This window comes from Typopeltis vanoorti, chromosome 12, assembly GCF_054136105.1.
Source record: "Typopeltis vanoorti isolate ZY-2024b chromosome 12, IOZ_Tvanoo_1.0, whole genome shotgun sequence".
NCBI classification, from domain to species: domain Eukaryota; kingdom Metazoa; phylum Arthropoda; class Arachnida; order Uropygi; family Thelyphonidae; genus Typopeltis; species Typopeltis vanoorti.
Window position 1 is genome coordinate 127,829,839 of NC_143560.1, and position 19,542 is coordinate 127,849,380.

Genomic DNA, 19,542 nt, shown 5'->3' on the forward strand with positions numbered 1-19,542 from the left:
GTATAAAGAACTTATAATTACTAAGATAATTATAAACTTATCATTAAATATCATCTACAGTATGTACCATTTTCCCTGTATTACTGGACTAGTTTTACAAGGTGTCCAGTTTGTATTTTATTTATTTTTAAAAAAAAATCTATACACAAAAGGAAACTCGTTATATTCAAGCTGCAAACACACAATTAATATTATATATTACATATTTTGTTTGTATGTTGAAAGTCATATCATTACATTATAATAATTTCACATAATACTCTTTGGCTGCAGCATTTGTTTATTTAATTCCAATAGTAAATAACATTGACAAAATGTATGTATGCATATAAACTAGCAGGGAATGATGATACAATCTGCTCTTAAGAAATGTTGTGCACAGCATATCTTACCTCAAAATGTAGTTACGTGATGAACACACAAGACACATTAACAATGTACACGGACATTGCATTGTACTGCAAGCACTGTCACCACACAGTTATTAGTGGAATGACATGAAGTTATTTTTATAATTCCCTGATTATGAACACCACATCTTTATACACACTACAGCAACATTCTGTAGCTATAAAAAAGTTTATACTGCTTTTTTTTTTTCCCTCTGTCTCTTTCTTCTTTTAATTTACATAAAACATCTACCTTTCCATTTCAGTTTCTTGGTTGGAGAGAAGGATTCTGTTCAGTACAGATACCTATTTTATTTCATTAAATTCTTGCTTGTCTGTGTTTGTGAAATATGTAGGAGATAAATCAGCCTAAAAAAAAGAAAAGAAAAGAAATAAAAAAATCTTGCTAAAATAACATTTGTCTCTATTCAACTTGACAGTGGTGTCTCAGCATGATAATTGCAGGATAATAATATGGAGTTTCACACTGTGGATAATAATAATAATAATAATCTGGAATTATTATTATTCACAGTCTGAAACTCATTGCAGGAGGCCCAAACTAATCATTAATTTCTTCAAACAATGGCTATCATTCCTCTCAAACTCTTTCACCATTCTCCAAGCAAATATAAAACAAAAAAATCTAGTCCTCACATCCTTGCTAACCACACATCTCAGCTTCCAGGTATACCTCTGACAGCCATTCCAATCATTCACTCCTCTCCAAGAAGAAAGAAGGGAGGGGAAAAAATCTACTTTTCACATCTTGCTAACCACAACTTATTCAACTTCCAGGTATAACTGTTTGTTCTTTCCTCTCAGGTCAAATACTGATAATTTTCCTCTGCATCTATAACATAAAAATCTCCATTGTAACTTATGTTTCTATCATATCTTCTTCTGTTTTCTGATTATTAACAAACTTTTGTAACTCATTAGCCTTCATTTTCTCCATACTAGGCACATTCTACAGACCTTTCACCCTCTTGGTTCAACAATTTACGAATCTACTGCAACCAAATCTAAGCACAGTAGTCCGGATGTAAGATTGCATTATAAAGCAGGATTACAACTTTTTTTTATCCATCTTCTCGGTGTGTTTTTCAATATCCAAGTGATCCTAAGAGCTATTTTGACCACTGTGGCAGTATGCTCTCTGAATTCTAAACTTAAATTCTGTCCACCATCACTTCCAATGGAATTCTATCAATGTCATACATACTGTGTAATTTTTTCAGCCCAAAGTGCATAACACTTTGCAAAATTGAACTGATAGCTATTAATCTTTTCCCACCCTATCAATCTGTTTGAATGTCTACAAATTTAAGGAGAGGTATTATAGGTATTGTGTGCAGATAGCTGCATTATAATAATAAATAATCCTGCAGAATCTCTCCATCACTATTGCCCTCTTCAGTTTAACATCATTAGCAAACAACTGGATATTCTTCCCTCTCCTCTAAAATCATCCCTGATATTATTAATTTAGAAAATAAACAGCACTCATCCAAGTACAGAGTCCTGTGGTCATCTGCCTTTATTTTGATTCTGCTTTACTTTATACTATTCTTAGATATCTGTTTAGCAGCCACTCTCTTATTCATGTCACCATCCTTGCATCCATTCCCAGTTGTTCTAATTTACATAATAGATTTCCATGCAGAATGCTTGTAAATACCTTGCAAAAACCAACAAGATAATCATGTACCATTTCTTTTATTAAACTCAACTGTTTCTTCATTATAGAACTTAAATTCTTATCCACACTGACCTAACTACCACTTCTGACATGAAGAATGACTACTCTAAAATTTGTTATCTCTTATAGCCTCCTTTATGAAATTCAACTTGTCTCTCAGGGTTCCTGTCAGCATGTAGATTAAACAGCCTGTGCTATTATCTTGCATTTTCTCATAATAGACAGACCATTTAGTCCCATAGCTTTATTGATGTCAACATTTTGTAATATCCTGAGCACCTCTTGTTCACCTATCTCTCTCTACCAGGATGATACAACTTCTCAAAGTAGTCACTCAGTAATTCACTCCAAACAGAAGTGAATTACTGAGTGAGAGACTATCGCTGCTGCTTCCTTCACCTTCCTACCATCTGCATTAAAGTTATATTTCCATAATCATTCTTCGTTTTACTTGCCATAGAATGCTGGGATTAATTACATTTAATTTATTCAACTGATTTTTTTTTTTTTTTTTTTTTTTGCATAATCTGATTTTACCTTCTTTGCTGCTGCCACCTTTCTTGAGTGCACTTATATTATACTGACAGGACCTTGCTGATTAAATTTTTTCATATATTCCTTAACAAATTTGTGTGTGTGTGTGAAATATTAATTTTTATTTTATTTATTTTTGCAGCTCCTGCTTAATAGTGTTATCAGTTCATTTTACTTCCACATTATTCTAGATATACAATCTGAGAGCGCTTTCCTCAACACCTTATATATAATTTCCATGCATTACTAACATCTTCTCTTGCAGTTTCTAATGCCATGGGAATCTTCACATGCTGTTTTAGGCAATTCTGTCAATTATTAGCATGAATCCTATTAGCTTGGCCACTTGATAGCCTCAAATGCATTACCTTTCATGATTGAGTTCCTAAAGAATTTCTACTCTTGTGGTTGCAGTTCTTCTGCTGTCATGAGTAGTATCCCTCCCCTGATCTTCTTCTCTCAGAACTCAGTGAAAATATAATTTTCCTTACATTCCATCCTTGTAACTATATTCTTCCAAGTCTATAACTTTTGGCCATGCCAAACTAACCGATGGCTAAAACTTCTCCTCCTGATACTTCTATCATTAGTATACGTGACTACAATATAAATACAAAATTAATAATGGAAAACTCACGTAAAAAGATTATTTAATGGTATAATTAAATAATATTTTCACATGAGTTTTCCGTTATTAATTTTGTATTTATATGTCTGCTCACAGTATTCCTTTATTAAAACTTATGACTACAATATCTTATCTCTACAATATTGTATCGATTCATGACTGTCCATTCATATTTGAGACTTGAGAAACTTTCTTCAGCATTTGATCATTCCCATTTCACACAGACTCACCTGCATTCTGTCCCCCATCCCCAATAAGCCTAGTTTCTCTGATTCTGCACTTCCATTTCTTGAAAAACTTCTATTTTCTTGGAGACCTTGCTCCATCTCCATTCAAACATAGACCATCAGTAATACAGGCAGTCCCTGGGTTATGGCATTCTGTACTTATGAATGGGCTCCCCATAAGGATAATTAATAATTAAATCAGTGGTTCCCAAACTGTGACCTGCAAAATATTCCAATATTTTCACTGAAATAACCGCATCAACTGTGCACTGCAACTGTTAGGTAGGCAAATGTTCTGACTTGACGCCATGAAAATATCCTGATATACTAAGAGCGCCATGAACTGAAAATGTTTGGGACCCACTGAATTAAATAATTAAATTAATAATTCAGGAACTAGTTTCTTCCATGCATGTAAACAAACCCACATGTATGAGTTTTTTTTATGTTCTGTTTGTTTTGTTTGAATTAAAAGAAAGAGCACAATAGTTTTTGTAACTTATTATTAGAGTACAGGGGTATTATTATTGCTACATATGAGCCATTATAGTAGTATTATTATTACCATATACGCACTGTTCATCAGGGATCCAAGTTACATGCAAATCCGACCTAAAGACGTTCTCAGGAACTTATCTCGTTCATAACCCCTTGTCTGTTAAATTCACTCCATATATCTACAAACGGTACACCATTCTTTCTTATATATAACCTATGCATTCACTGTCTCCAAATTTCAGTCTGTTTTTATTATACTGTGGCAACTGACAGAACTCTTACTCTCTTGCTTTACTTTTTCACTTTATTCAGTAACTCTTTTATATTCTCTTTCACTGCAATCTTGTCAACTTTCAAATCATTTGTAACTTCCAAACTATCAACTCTTTTACCTTCTTGATTCGCATTCTAACATTTTTTTTTTATCTTCACCCATCTTACACCAAAAAACAATTTAAGTACTTTAAGCCAAATTGAATAATAGAATATAGTCTATAATTTGCAAAAATCTCCTGGTGACACCACTGCTACTAAAGAAGAAATCTCAAAATGAAAGTTAAATAACAGTTTTACAATAACAAATAAATTCATGTACATGAACACACTCTGAAACAGGCCAGTCTGTAATAGGAAAAAAATGTGGCATAATATTAGAGAGTATTAGAACAGTAGCTATTAAATCTCAAATGTGATTTCTACTGTAAGCTAGAAATCATAGTTGAAATACGAGGGTGATCTGAAACGTTCTTGGCCTTGACCATTGATGACAATACTGTTGGCACAATTTTTTTTTTCTAAGTTGGTACATCTGTCATAAGCATCCATGTAAAATTGCAAGTCATTCTATCAAGTAGTTTGTTTTATACAGCTGTCTAAAGCAAAAGTGTTGTCTGCATCACTTGAAATGGATAACATTGAGTATCATGAGGTTATAAAATTCTTTGTAAAAGAAGGTTTAACGCCAAAAGAAATTCATTTGAAATTCATAAAAGTTTATGGGCACTCTTCTCCTTTGTTTTCAACAATTAAGAAATGGGCTGCCGAGTTTAATCGTGGCCGTACCAGCTGTGAAGATGATCCACGTGAAGGACGTCCAAAAAGTGTAACACCGCCAGAAATCATTGATCAAGTGCACAATATGGTATTGGATGACTGGCGAGTCAAAGTGCGTGAAATTGCTGAAACTATAGGCATTTCAAAAGAACATGTAGGATATATTTTGCATGAAGAATTGCAAATCAAAAAGCTTTGTACAAGATGGATGCTGTGCTTGCTCACAGCAGATCAAAAATGCACTCGCATGAAAATCTCTGAACAGTGCTTGGAGCGTTTTAACAAGAATAAAACTGATTTTTTTGTGCATCGATTTATTACTGTGGATGAGACTTGGATTCACCAGTACACACCAGAATCCAAACAGCAGGTTGTTCAGCACCAAAGAAGAGAAAGTCGGTTCCATCAACAGGAAAGGTCATGGCATCGGTGTTTTGGGATGCTAAAGGCATTTTGTTTATTAATTATTTTGAAAAGGGTAAAACAATAACAAGGGAATATTATTCCGATCTTTTAACCAGACTAGATGAAAAACTTCATGAAAAAAGACCCAGTTTGCAAAAGAAAAAATCATCTTTCATCTGGATAATGCACCTGCCCACAAAGGTGTTTTGGCAATGGGAAAATTAAGTAATCTGCACTATGAATTGTTGGAACATCCAACTATTCCCCAGATTTGGCTCCCTCTCACTTCTATTTCTTCCCAAAACTAAAACTCTTCCTTGCTGGTCAGCATTTTTCTTCGAATCAAGAGGTGATTGCAGCTGTAGAGGGGTATTTTGTAGATCTTACTGAGAAGCACTACAGGGATGGAATAATGGCACTGGAGCATTGCTGGAATAAATGCATTAGTCTTAAGGGAGATTATGATGAAAAATAAAAATTAATTTTAATTTATAAATTTGTTTTTTCATTGTTAGACCAAGAACTTATCAGACCACCCTCATATATAGGAGTTGTGTACATGCATGTGTAAAGCAACTCATCATCATCATCATCATTAAATTTCTGCCATGTACCCTCAAGGGGTGTACAGGATATGATAGTACTATATGAAAAATTCACATAATTACTAACTTCCTATCTACAATTTTCCTCCAAATCAGTCTGTTACTTGTCAAGACTCCAACATTATCAGATCTTATATTTATATCGTCTAAAGCGCTTTTTACCACCTATATCTTGGTATCCCTCTGGGTCGTTTTCCTACCAACCTGGCAGAGAACACTTGTTTTGCTAACCTTTCGTTGCCCATTATGTTTAAGTGACCATACCATCTGAGATTAGCTCTGCTAATGCATTCCTGGATGCTGACAATGTCAAGTTCTTTCCTAATATCTTAGTTTTTAATATGATATTGCCATTGATGCCATCTGTCCATGCCTTTAATCTTTCTCAGGATTCTCATATCTGCAGTTTCTAGTCTTTGGTCAAGTGTTTTACTTCTGACCCAGCTCTCAGATCCATAAGTTAAAATTGGTTTCAACACTGTCTTGTATACAGCTAATTTAGTGTTCCAACTAATTACTTCTCTCTTATTCCATATGAATTTATTCAACTGACGTCCTACCATACCAGCTTTGTTGATTCTGTTGTCTATTTCCATATTTAATTTACCATCTATACTAAAAATCGTGCCTAAGTAGCTGAAATGTTTTACTTGTTCCACAGGTTCTCCATTCACAATGCAGTTGACTTTTTCAATGATTCTGCCTATTTTCATTGTCTTTGTCTTGTTATTGCTGACCTTCATACCATATCTATTACAGCAGTTATTCAATTTAGTCAGGGAATCATGCAGACTTGTAGTGGATTTATTTACAAGTATAACATCGTCCGCATAAAGCAAAGAGCTAACATTAACATCTCCAATTTTGATATCAGATTTAATACCACTTTCCTTCATAATGTGATCCATATAGATAATGTACATCCTTGTCTGACACCAGATTTAACATTAAACCATCTATCTGTACTTCCTTCAATTCTAACTGCTGACTTACAACTCGAATAAAGACTAAGTATTGCTTGATATAACATCCCATTGATACCATATAACTGTAACGTATTGAATAGCTTCTCTCTTGTCACCTTGTCATGTGCCTTTTCCAGATCTACAAAACTTAAATAAAGATCTTTGTTATATTCCCATGATTTCTCAAATAGTTGAGAAATCATGGGAATCGCTCAGTAGGGAAATACTTCTGTAATTCTCACATTCAGTTTTATTTCCCTTTTTATATATGGGTACTATGAGAGCTCTACTCCACTCACCGGAAATTCGTTCCTCCATCCAGGCCTTCTGAACTATGTAGTGCAGCCACTGTAAGACTTTTATACCACCATACTTCAGCATTTCTGGTCGAATATCATCTACTCTTGCTGCCTTTCCACATTTCAAGCCATCAAAGGCTTGAAATGTGGAAAGTAGATGATATTTCAGCTACTTTTTCTACTTCAAGTATGGATATGTATCCCTGACTGCATCCCTGTTGAGTGTTTTTTAACAATGTGCAGTCAATGATTGTTTCGTTTAGCAATTTTTAGAAGTACTTACTCCATACTTCAAGGATATCTTTTTCTCCTGTTTTCATGTTACCTTTGTCATCTCTATTTCCTTTTACAGCACTCTTTCCTCCATTTCTGAGCTTCTTCAACAACGTCCAGAATGTCTTGCCACCTTGATATTTATTTTCTATGTTCTTACCAAAGTCTTCCCATGACTTTTGTTTAGCTAGTTTTACAGAGTGTTTAGCTTTCTTACATTTGTATCTGTATTCTTTAAGAGCACAAGCTGACTTATTTCCCAAGAACTTTTGATATGCTTTCTTCTTTTCCTTCACTGCCTCTTTAACTTCTTGTATCCACCATCTTATTTTTCTATCCTTGCAGACAACTTCACCACATGCCTCTCTGGCTGAATCAATTAGAATTTTCTTCAAGGCTTTCCACTGAATCTCCAAGGTTTGGTTCCTGTTCTCAAACTCTTTCATTCTTTTTCCAATAATCTTTCTGTATTTTAGTCTACAGTTCACATCTGAGAGCTGCTCAACTTTTATTTTCTTTAAAACTTTTAAATAAAGATATTTTCAGGTGCAAACTTTGTTTGCTTACACTTGGATAAAGGAGTAAACTAAATTTATTGTAGTCAATGAGACTTTTCTTATTCTTTGCCTCTTCTCTCCATGTGAATTTGTGCACATTTTTATGTTGGAACATGGTGTTAGTAATAACCAATCCATGTCCTGAGCAGAAATCCAATAGGTATTTGCCATTATTATTAGCTTTGCTCTTTTCTCCAAATTTTTCCAAAATATTTTTGTATGTCTGACAATCATTTCCTACTCTGCTATTTAGATCCCCAACAAGGACCAACTTTTTCTTTTTCATTGTGTCAGTTGCTTTCTCTAAATCCTCAAAAAATTCCTCCACTTCTACCTTAGTAGAACCTTCTGTTGTTCCAGTAGACCATAGGCACAAATAAGTCTCATTACCAGTTCTGCATTCTGATATTTGCCCACATCACTCTACTTGAGACTGCCTGCCATTCAAGAAGATTAGCCCAATATTTAGCGTTGAATACTCTGGCTACTCTTTCTTTTCCTTGATTGTCATTGCCTGAATATAACATTTTGTATTTATTTCTCAGAAATATCTCACCAGTTTTTGTCTTTTTTGTTTCAGTCACAGATATTATGTCGATCTGATACTCATCCAATTCCTCAGCTATCTCCATTTCTTTGCCATTCAGACTTCTTATGGTGATAGTACCAATCTTGAATTCTGGTGATGTTAAGGAAGGGGTGTGTTTGCAGATTTGTTCCAGTAGCTGACTTTTTGCTGTTTGCCCTGGTTCCTGGCAAAAACAACAGGGTGCAACATGAGAAAGTGAGGATTGGACATTAGGTCAGAAGCCTTGGTTGGTTCTCCACATTTCTTTAAAGGCTATGTGGAGGTCTCCTCTCAGTTATACAGCTTTGACCCTTAAGCACTCCTAAAGTAACTGTATAATGGAAATATGTGGAAAGGGTTGATGCAGTTGAGAAATTTAGTAAAGGTATGGAATATATAGATGAACTCGTATGCAAAAATGATACTGAAATGTTTCATTTCAAAAGAAGAATGGTTATACTGATTTATTATGATAAAGTTTATAAACTTTTAAAAGAATGTATATGAGAGCATTTCTAGCTTTAAATTTCAACAAATTTAACAGATAAATTTACTTCAAAAGCCACAAGTATTTTATCAGTAGAAACTGTAATGATGATGGGTTACTTAATGAATTGCTGCTTTTCTGCAAATTACTTATGTCAATGGGAAATTTGGAAATGGTCTGCTGTACTTTTTTTTTTTTTTTTTGCTGGAAAATATGATAGTCCAACATGGCTTCAGAATCTTTATTATCATCATCATCAGATCTCTATGGAGTCAAAAGACTCATTGTGTGGGAGGTCCCACTTTCACATGCACAGCTCATCATACCACATTATATATAAATAACCAATTTCTCAAAGAATTCTTGAATTTATTTCTATAAAGCAAAGATATTTTTCCACTCTGAATTTACACACACACATTATCTTTCACTAGAAACATTTTTTTTTTAGTTAATACTTGCTCTACTTTAATTTCTTGAATCATCTATTTTCTTCTTTTTACTGTTATTAGCATCCAACCTCCATGGAGTCAGAGACTCATCGTGGGAGGTACTCATAATTGTTCATTCAACTGTGCCTTAAAATGATTCAATGTGTCTACATTCACAACACACTCCACTCACCAACACTCACTCTCCATGCAAAGAAACTTCTCACTCCTCTGCTCACACCCTCTTCATACAGTTTCCAGCGATGGCTTCTTATTCTACCCACCTCTCCCATTTTATGAAAAATCTCTTCCATGTCAGCCTTATAACAATCCCTGACTAGCTTATGTCTCAGTACTCATATCTCTTGAATATGAATCTATTCAAGTCCTCCTGCAAGGCCATGACATCTGCTTGACTCTGCATTTCTCTCCCCAATTTTGCATCATCTACAAACAGCTGCATATCATTAGTTAAACCCATCCCAATATCATTAATATACAAATTGAACAACAATGCTTCCAAAACTGACCTATGCAGTACACCACATCATACCTATCTGACAGCCAGTCAATAGTTTGTCATGTGGAGCCTATCAAAAGCTTTTGCAAAATCCAAGTAACACCACTGTTTATGTATTTCCCCTGTCCAAGGTACTTGTCGCCTTGTTATAGTACATAAGTAAGCTAGTAAAACATCGTCTCCCCTTTACAAACCCATGCTGATAACCACAAAGAATTCTGCTGTTTTCAACCCAATTCTGTATCCTACTTTTCACCAATCTCTCCAGTATCTTCATCACAACTCCAGATAATAAATAGAGAAATTTTCATTCAACATGGCTTACTATTCATGGAATTCCTCAAATTAAAAGAGTGGAGAAAGCAAAAAATTGAATTTTTATTCAGCCTTTTGACTGGAATACATTCACACACACTGATGCTGTTAAGTATCTGTTTGTCAGTTCCCAAGCAGCGTTTATTTTTTATTTATTTATTTTTTTTTTTCATTCAGTGTGCTCCCCTAAACACAGTTTGCTGATACCTATGCAGCTATTCAACTCACTAGTCTATCATCGATTTCCATTTGCTTCAGTTTAGTGATCACTTGTGGTGTGGCAATCTATCAAAAGCCTTTGTAAAATCTAAGTATACCACTGTATATATATATGCATCTCCCTTGTCCAGTACATTCATCACCTTGTTATAGTAGACATTCAAGTTTGTAAAAACATGACCTTCCCTTAACAAACCCATGCTGATAAGCATAAAGAATGCTACTATTATCAACCAACTTTTTGTATCCTATATCTCACCAACCTCTCCAAAACCTTAACTCCATATATACAAATTGGCCTATAATTTTGCCTTCCTTCCACTCATTTGGGACTTGTGCTGTTGCAAGACTTGTTAAACAGGTAGGCCAAGGCTGAAACAACTCCATAGAACATTCTCTTAAGGCGTGGTGATATGTCATGAAGTCCTATTGCCTTATTGACATCTAGCTTATTTACCTCCTCATACACCTCTTGCTTGCTTGCTCACCATTAAGTCTTCTCTCATTTTATTCTCTAACTGGAGCTTATGATATCATGCTGAGGGTGCAACACCCTGATGAACTGTTCACTGAACATCTTTCACTCACTTTCACTCTACATTTCTAATGATAACTGTCTCCTGCAGCGGTCACTAATCTCCCACTTTCATCCATTAACAGCATCTTACCATAATTATCCTTCCTTCTGTTTGCCAAGTATTGAAAAAATTCATGAAAAACTTTGTCCTTACCAACTCAGTAACGTTCCTAGCCTGCTCTTTATACAACTGATTATTACTAGTATTCATATTTTGCTGCCTTCAAAGTACGATTTCATCCTAATTCCCTCGTTTATCCATTGTACACCTACCTTAGTAAGACTTTTTATTGGAATAACTTCACACATTGGTGCTATTATGTATTTCGTGTCGGTTCCCAAGCAGCATGTATTTCCTTACTGCTCAACTCTTCATATATTCTTTCTTCTCAGAAATCTTCATATGGCTGTTTCAAATCTGCTGTATACTCTTGTGCTTTGAATCAGTGTGAAGATATCACTTTCACAATAATATAATTAATGAGATTTTTCTTATTTCTTGTGTCTTCTCTCCATATAAATTTGTGTACAACTTTATGTTGGAACATGGTGTTAATGATGACTATTCTAATCTGTTGTCCTGAACAGAAATTCAGCTGATACCTACCATTATTATTAGCTTTGCAGTTTTCTCCAAATTTTTCATGCTTATATATCTGATATTTATTTTTTATTCTGTAACATAGACCTCCAAACAATGACCAGCTTTTTCTTTATTCAGATGCCTTTATTAAAGAAGCATCTGAATAAAGATGCCTTTGAAAAATTCCTCCACTTCTTCACTTCTTCCTTAGTGCAATCTTATGCGGTACCATAGATACGAATAAGTCTCATTGTCTAATTTACAATTTTCATGTTTTTTCACATCATTTAAAATTTGACTCGATTCAAGAAGTTTATCTTCGTGTTTAGTGGTGAATATTATGTCTATGCCTACATTTCCCTGATCATTATTACCTGAACATAACATCTTGTAGTTATCTAAAAGTCTCACCTGTTTTTTTTTTATTTATTTTTATTTTTTTTTGTTGTGGCATGAAAAATAAAACAAAATAGAAATTGTAAAAACAAATAAGATGCACATTATTTATACTACTGTTTTATAACTTCATACACTTCTACATTTCTAATGATAACTTGACATCATACTTACCGAGATCATATTGGCAATAGCGCTTGAAACGCAACGTTGGCAAACACTCTTACCAATACCTTCTTCACTATTGATACATTCACAGATCTGACAGTCTGAGGGTTCAGCTGTCATTGCAATGCGACGAGAGAAGACATCAAAAAATTTCTTGTAATTGTTCCTCTTATTCTCCAGTAACATTTGAGATGAGAAAGATGATCCATCTGTCTCCAATGCAAGTGGAACACAAATGTCCTTTTTAACAATTCTAAGCTGAGCTAGCAAGTCTGCATCTCCTTTCAGCAAAGAATCCTTTATGTCTTTTATGGTATAAGCAAACTTCTTGTCCAGTCCTGAAATGATCAAACACTATTAATTTCTTGCCAAAAAATGACTGCTTTTTAATAAAATGATGCACTGATTTTATTATATCAGCAGCTTCTTTAAGATTTGTGTAAGAAATTGGTTGTTTTTGATTAAGAGTTTAAAGGGAATTTCTCCTCTCCAAGCTAAATAAATAAAGTGATGTTATTTAGTATTATTAAGGTGTATGTTTCAGTGACTTAGAATAATTTTACGGCATGAAAAATATTCAAGTAATTTTTTTTTTTTCATCTAAAGTTGAATGAATGTGATATTCATCATCATCATCATCAAATTCCTGCCATTTACCCTCAAGGGGTGTACAGGATATGATAGTACTACATGAAAAATTTACATCATTACTAACTTCCTATCTACAAATTTGCTCCAAATCAGTCTGTTACTTGTCAAGATTCCAATATTATCAAATCTTATATTTCTGTCGTCTTTGTACCGTATCAATCCACCTATATCTTGGTCTTCCTCTGGGTTGTTTTCCTGGAAACCTGGCAGAGAACACATGTTTTGTTAATCTTCCTTTACCCATTCTGTTTAAATGACCATACCACCTGAGATTAGCTCTGCTAATGCATTCCTGGATGCTGACAATGTCAAGTTCTTTCCTAATATCTGAGTTTTTAATATGATATTGCCATTGATGCCATCTGTCCATGCCTCTAACTTTTCTCAGAATTCTCATATCTGCAGTTTCTAGTCTTTGATCAAGTGTTTTACTTCTGACCCAGTTCTCAGATCCATAAGTTAAAATTGGTTTCAACACCGTCTTATACCAGATTTTTTGATTCTGTTGTCTATTTCCATATTTAATTTACCATCTTCAATAAAAATTGTGCCTAAGTAGGCAAAATATTTTACTTGTTCCACAGGTTCTCCGTACACAACGCAGTTGACATTTTCAACGATTCTGCCTACTTTCATTGTCTTTGTCTTTTAATTGTATACCTTCATACCATATCTATTACAACAGTTATTCAATTTAGTCAAGGAATCTTGCAGACTTGTAGCGGATTTATTGATAAGTATAACATCGTAAAGCAAAGAGCTGACATTAACATCTCCAATTTTGATATCATGTCTAATACCACTTTCCTTCATAATGTGATCCATATAGATAATGAATAAGAGGGGATAATGTACATCCTTGTCTGACACCAGATTTAACATTAAACCATCTTCCTGTACTCCCTTCAATTCTAACTACTGACATACAACTCAAATAAAGACTAAGTATTGCTTGATATAATGCCCCATTGACACCATAAAACTGTAGTGTATTGAATAGCTTCTCTCTTGGCATCTTGTCATATGCCTTTTCCAGATCTACAAAACTTAAATAAAGATCTTTGTTATATTCCCACGATTTCTCAACTGTTTGTCGTAAAGTGAAGATCTGATCCTGTCAGCCTCTATTTGGCCTGAATCCAGCTTGTTCTTCACCAAGCTTTTCTTCCACAATTCTTCTCAACCATTTCTCAAGTATACTTGCATATATCTTACCAGGAAAACTCAGTAGGGAAATAACTGTAATTCTCAGTTATTTCCCTACTCTGTAATTCTCACATTCAGTTTTATTTTCCTTTTTATATATGGGTACTATGAGAGCTCTACTCCAATCATCAGGAATTCATCCCTCTGTCCAGGCCTTCAGAACTATGCAGTGCAGCCATTGCAAGACTTTTATACCACCATACTTCAGCTTTTCTGGTCAAATATCATATACTCCTGCCTGCCTTTCCACATTTCAAGCCTTTGATGGGTTTTTCTACTTCAAGTATGGATATGTAGTATTCCTGACTGTATGCCTGTTGAGTGTTTTTTACCACTGTTCTATCACTGCTTGTTTCATTTAGCAATTTCTCGAAGTAATTACTCTATACTTCAAGGATATCTTTTTCTCCAGTTTTCATGTCACCTTTATCATCTCTAGATCCTTTTACATCACTCTTTCCTCCATTTCTAAGCTTCTTCAACAACCTACAGAATATTTTGCCACCTTCTTGATATTTATTCTCTTTGTTCTTGTCAAAGTCCTCCCATGACTTTTGTTTAGCTAGTTTTACACAGTGTTTAGCTTTCTTACATTTGTCTCTGTATTCTCTAAGAACACAAGCTGACTTGTTTGCCAGGAACTTTTGATATGCTTTCTTCTTTTCCTTCACTGCCTCTTTAACTTCCTGTGTCCACCATCTTATTTTTCTATCCTTACAGACAACCTCACCACATGCCTCTCTGGCTGAATCAATCAAGGTTTTCTTCAAGGCTTGCCACTGAATCTCCAAGGTTTCTTACATGTTATTCTTTTCAATATGAAATTCAATTTCATCCTGCTCAAGACTAAATAGTGATCATTCCAATTTCAAATCCTCTGTACACTGTGGCACCAGGGAGAAAACATCACTATCAACAATAACATAGTCAATGAGACTTTTCTTATTTCTTGCCTCTTCTCTCCATGTGAATTTATGCACATTTTTATGTTGGAACATGGTGTTAGTAATAACCAATCCATGTCCTGAGCAGAAATCCAACAGGTATTTGCCATTATTATTAGCTTTGCTCCTTTCTCCAAATTTTCCCAATGTACTTTTGTATGTCTGAAAATCATTTCCTACTCTGCTATTTAGATCCTCAACAAGGACCAAATTTTCCTTTTTCATTGTGTCAGCTGCTTTCTCTAAATCCTCAAAAACTTCCTTCATTCTACCTTAGTAGAACCTTCTGTGGGACCATAGGCACAAATAAGTCTCATTGTCCAGTTCCCCATTCTGATATTTGCCCACATCACTCTACTTGAGACTGCCTGCTATTCAAGAAGATTAGCCTTGTATTTAGTGTTGAATACAATGGCTACTCCTTCTTTTCCTTGGTTGTCATTGCCTGAATATAACGTTTTGTATTTATTGCTCAGAAAGATCTCACCAGTTTTTGTCTTTTTTGTTTCAGCCATCCCTATTATGTTGATCTAGTACTTATCTAATTCCTCAGCTAGCTCCATTTCCTTGCCATTCAGGCTTCTTATGTTGATAGTACCGATCTTTAATTCTGGTGGTGTTGAGTTGGGGTGTTTTTTTTTTCAGATTTGTTCTGGTAGTATACTTTTCGCTGTTCAGCCTGGTTCCCTGGTTAAAACAACGGGGGCCTTGTTTAACGGTGCGACGCTCCAGCCGGAATGAAATTTTGTCATGTTGAACCATCATTTTGTATTTTGGTTTAAGCCAATAAGAATACAATTTGGTCAGCTAAATCCCAAACTGCCAGCCCATCCACATTCGTTCAGTATCCAGGTAGATATCCAACAGGGTGCACCACCACGAGAAAGTGAGAATTGGGTCAGAAGCCCTGGATGGTTCTCCGCATTACTTTAAAGGCTATGTGGAGGTTTCCTCTCAGTTATACAGCTTTGACCCTTAAGCACCCGTTGTGATATTTAAATTATTCTCTTATTATTCATTTCAGTTGCAAAATTCAGTGCCTTCATAGCACTACTGGATGAAGTATGGAACACTACATCCTTTAATTGAAAAGACCTGAGTTTGATTCTCATCAAGACAACAGGAATCTTTATAAATGCTTTTTTTTAATTACACGTTTTTTGATTGACGGTGAGTTAGCTGAACTCATACAAAGGTATTGGAGCTTTTTCTTAACAAATTTCATCCTGTGTCACAGTGGCCATAAAGTATATGTAACATACAGAAAAAATATTGTGGGCAGTAGATGGCACATATGCAGATGGTGGCTTGTGCAGAGCAGAGTGCCCACCTGCAATGAGTCCTTACCTTTATGTAATCATCATCAATTTCCTGATATATGCCTCCAAGGGGTATTCAGACTACTATGACAGTACTACATGATTAAGTTTACATTATTATTAATCTCCCAATTTTCCTCCAAATTAGTATGTTACTTGTTAGCTTATTACCTGTAATTCCAATACTGTCCTATCTAACATTTTGTTCTTCTAAGACACTTCTGAATGAATCAATCCACCGAGACCTCTGTCCCCTCTGGGTCTTTTTCCTAACACCTTGGCATTAAACACCTGTTTTGCTAACTTTTCCTCTTCCATTCTATTTTATGTGACCTTAGATTAACCTGCTCACACATTCTTGAATGTAAACAATGTCAAGTTCATTCCAGATATATAAGTGGTGGTATATAAGTCTTCTTCTATGACTTCTATTACAAGGTGTGTTAATGCATGAATTTATGGATGTGTGATTGATAAATAAAGGAATAAACATCATTCTCTCTCTCTCTCTCTCATTCCACTATGCCTACATGCATTGCATCATGCTGTTCTCCCAAGTACTTTTCCTAATAAAATAATTTAATACAGCTTCCAAAACATAAGCAAGCATTCTGGTTATAAGAAATCTAGTAGTGAATGAAAAAGGCAAGTCTGAAATACACTTCATTACTTCAAGCTTCTCTTTAATAAAAGAAGCTTGAAATAAAATGTATTGAAAGAAATGAGAGTATATGTGATACTGCAAGAGAAACAAGCTTATAGAAATCCACATCACACACTATCAGAACAACACTGTGAAAATAAAAGAAACTTGTTGCTTTATTATTGGAGATATAAATTGGAGGTTTATCATGGAGGGTATAACATAATATTGTTATACCCTCCATGGGGTCAGCAGACTCATCGTGGAAGATTCATTTAACTGACAACATATCTATCATACTGAATCTTAAAATCTTTAACACTCCCTGCATTAACAACATATTCCAGTAATACATTTATAATAAAGAAATTTCATAATTCGGTGATTTTTAGGAACACATATGCTGCATTAATGACTGTAGTTGAGCCCTTTTGCTTTCTTTTGGAACTCTTAGATTTATTATGCAACAGCTGTTAATAATAATAGAGACAGCACTAGATACAGCTTATTTTGAAATGAAACTTTACATTTCATATATATTGCTCATGAACTATCAAAATGAGTCATGAAAGATTAAATCTGGATGAGAAATATGAGTTTGCTAAGAGGACATACATGTATGAAGATGAGTAATTAATAGTATATGCATTTTCATTTAAATGAAATGAGAATTGAAAAATCTCTGGAATTATCACATAGCATTATCTTACCAACAACTTTGCTGACTTTTGTTTTCTTAGATGTTGTCTTGGTGTCATATCTCTGTTCACTCAGTAAATGGAGGGTAATGTCACTATCAAGCAAGGTTCGTAGCATTTCACTATATCTGGCCTAAAAACCAACATATTAATTTTAAAATGTATTGCAGTAGAGAGAATGTAATTTAATAAAATAATTTAAGAAGAAAGCTTGAAATTAAAATAAGTATAATGTAATCTTTGCTTGAGGAGCCACAGAAAAAAATCACTGTTCTAAAAAAAAAAAGGACACTATGGATATTTTTAGAGCAGATGATTTTCTGTGGTAACTAACCCATAATGACTGAGTATTGACAAGATAATATAACAAATATGGTGAATATTCATCTATGATGAATTCCATAGATTGATGGATGCTTTTGAAATACACGACTCCAGAGCATATTACATGCAGCAGCCTCATATAACTAACCTATTTTTAACCCTCTGAAACTTTTTATCACAGTTCCACAAGGGGCTGTAAATCAACATATTGGTATCCATTAGTGAATTAAAGATATGTCAAGAGCCATGTTTTAGGAATCAAATATCAAACTGTTTCAGGCTTCTAATAAGGAAAGTGGTTTTGGTCTCACACCAGGCAGTGTAAATTATCAGCTGCCTAAAGATATTCACAAAAATCCATGTCCTAGTGGGATGAAAAAATTAAGCTATTTTTATTTCAGTTCATTTGATAGCAATGTAATCACATTCATTCATTCAGGACAGGTTATCATTATCACAGCACACTTGTCATCATAGAATAGAGCCATCATTAAAAAAATGAGAGCACACTTTTATTTAATGTCACACTTGAGGATAACAAAAATTTCCTTATTATAACCAGATACCAATATGAAAACTTGGCCATCTTTTAAACGTACTCTTCAATTCTTTCATATGATTTAATATACACAACTTTAGGTGTATATTACACACAGTACAGTGTACAGTACAAAGCTCAATATGTCATTTCATGCTACTTTTCTGGGTATGTTTTCTGGTGACAAGTAAAGGTCAACAAATGAATAGGTATAGATATTTTGGACTTGTTTTCCTACCTGAAATAACAATCAGTTCCTGTAATGAAACGGTATGTATAATCATCTTCAATTACAAAAAAAGTGCTTCATAGGATTCCCCAAATCCTATGAAGCACTTTTGGGAATCTGTGCTAGCCATTCTACTTTAAGTCCTGTTAATATAATACTTGTAATATAACTGGTGTATTATCACAATGATACATAAGTGGATTACTTCCATAGAACTACCATGGCATAATCAACACAGAATTATCCAGAATGTCAATCTAATTCAGTGTTTGTTATTCCAGGTACATGGTCAAGAGTTCTAAGTCCACAGAAAGCAGCATGCCTCACTCTAACAGTATCAACATCACACCTAACAGATAGATTTTTTTCATTTTTTGTTTGTAACAATTCCATCTGTAAAATGTTCTAAACCTGTATGGGATACTACGGTCAATAACATTCTCCTTGCAACTAAATCATGTCTATCATGATTTCTCACTTCATACCACAATTTTCCAATGGTCTGCTGTTTTGATCTCCTTCAAGCATTGATGCATCACATGATGTATACTTGTAAGTAGCAATCTTCTGACAAAGTTCAGTATGAAATGC

At 34.4% G+C, this 19,542-nt stretch overlaps 1 protein-coding gene across 1 annotated transcript in view; it reads right to left on the bottom strand.

Annotated features, from left to right (window-relative positions):
- Positions 1-262: 262 nt before the first annotated feature.
- Positions 263-19,542, bottom strand: part of Apoltp (Apolipoprotein lipid transfer particle) — a 175,295-nt gene continuing 156,015 nt past the window's right edge. Inside the window, exons 31-33 of the mRNA XM_090401346.1 lie at positions 17,873-17,993; positions 12,406-12,737; positions 263-758 (exon numbers count right to left, since the gene is read on the bottom strand). Of these exons, the coding sequence (XP_090257472.1) occupies positions 696-758; positions 12,406-12,737; positions 17,873-17,993 (516 nt within the window). The 3' untranslated portion in view covers positions 263-695. The remainder of the gene's footprint in view (positions 759-12,405; positions 12,738-17,872; positions 17,994-19,542) is intronic.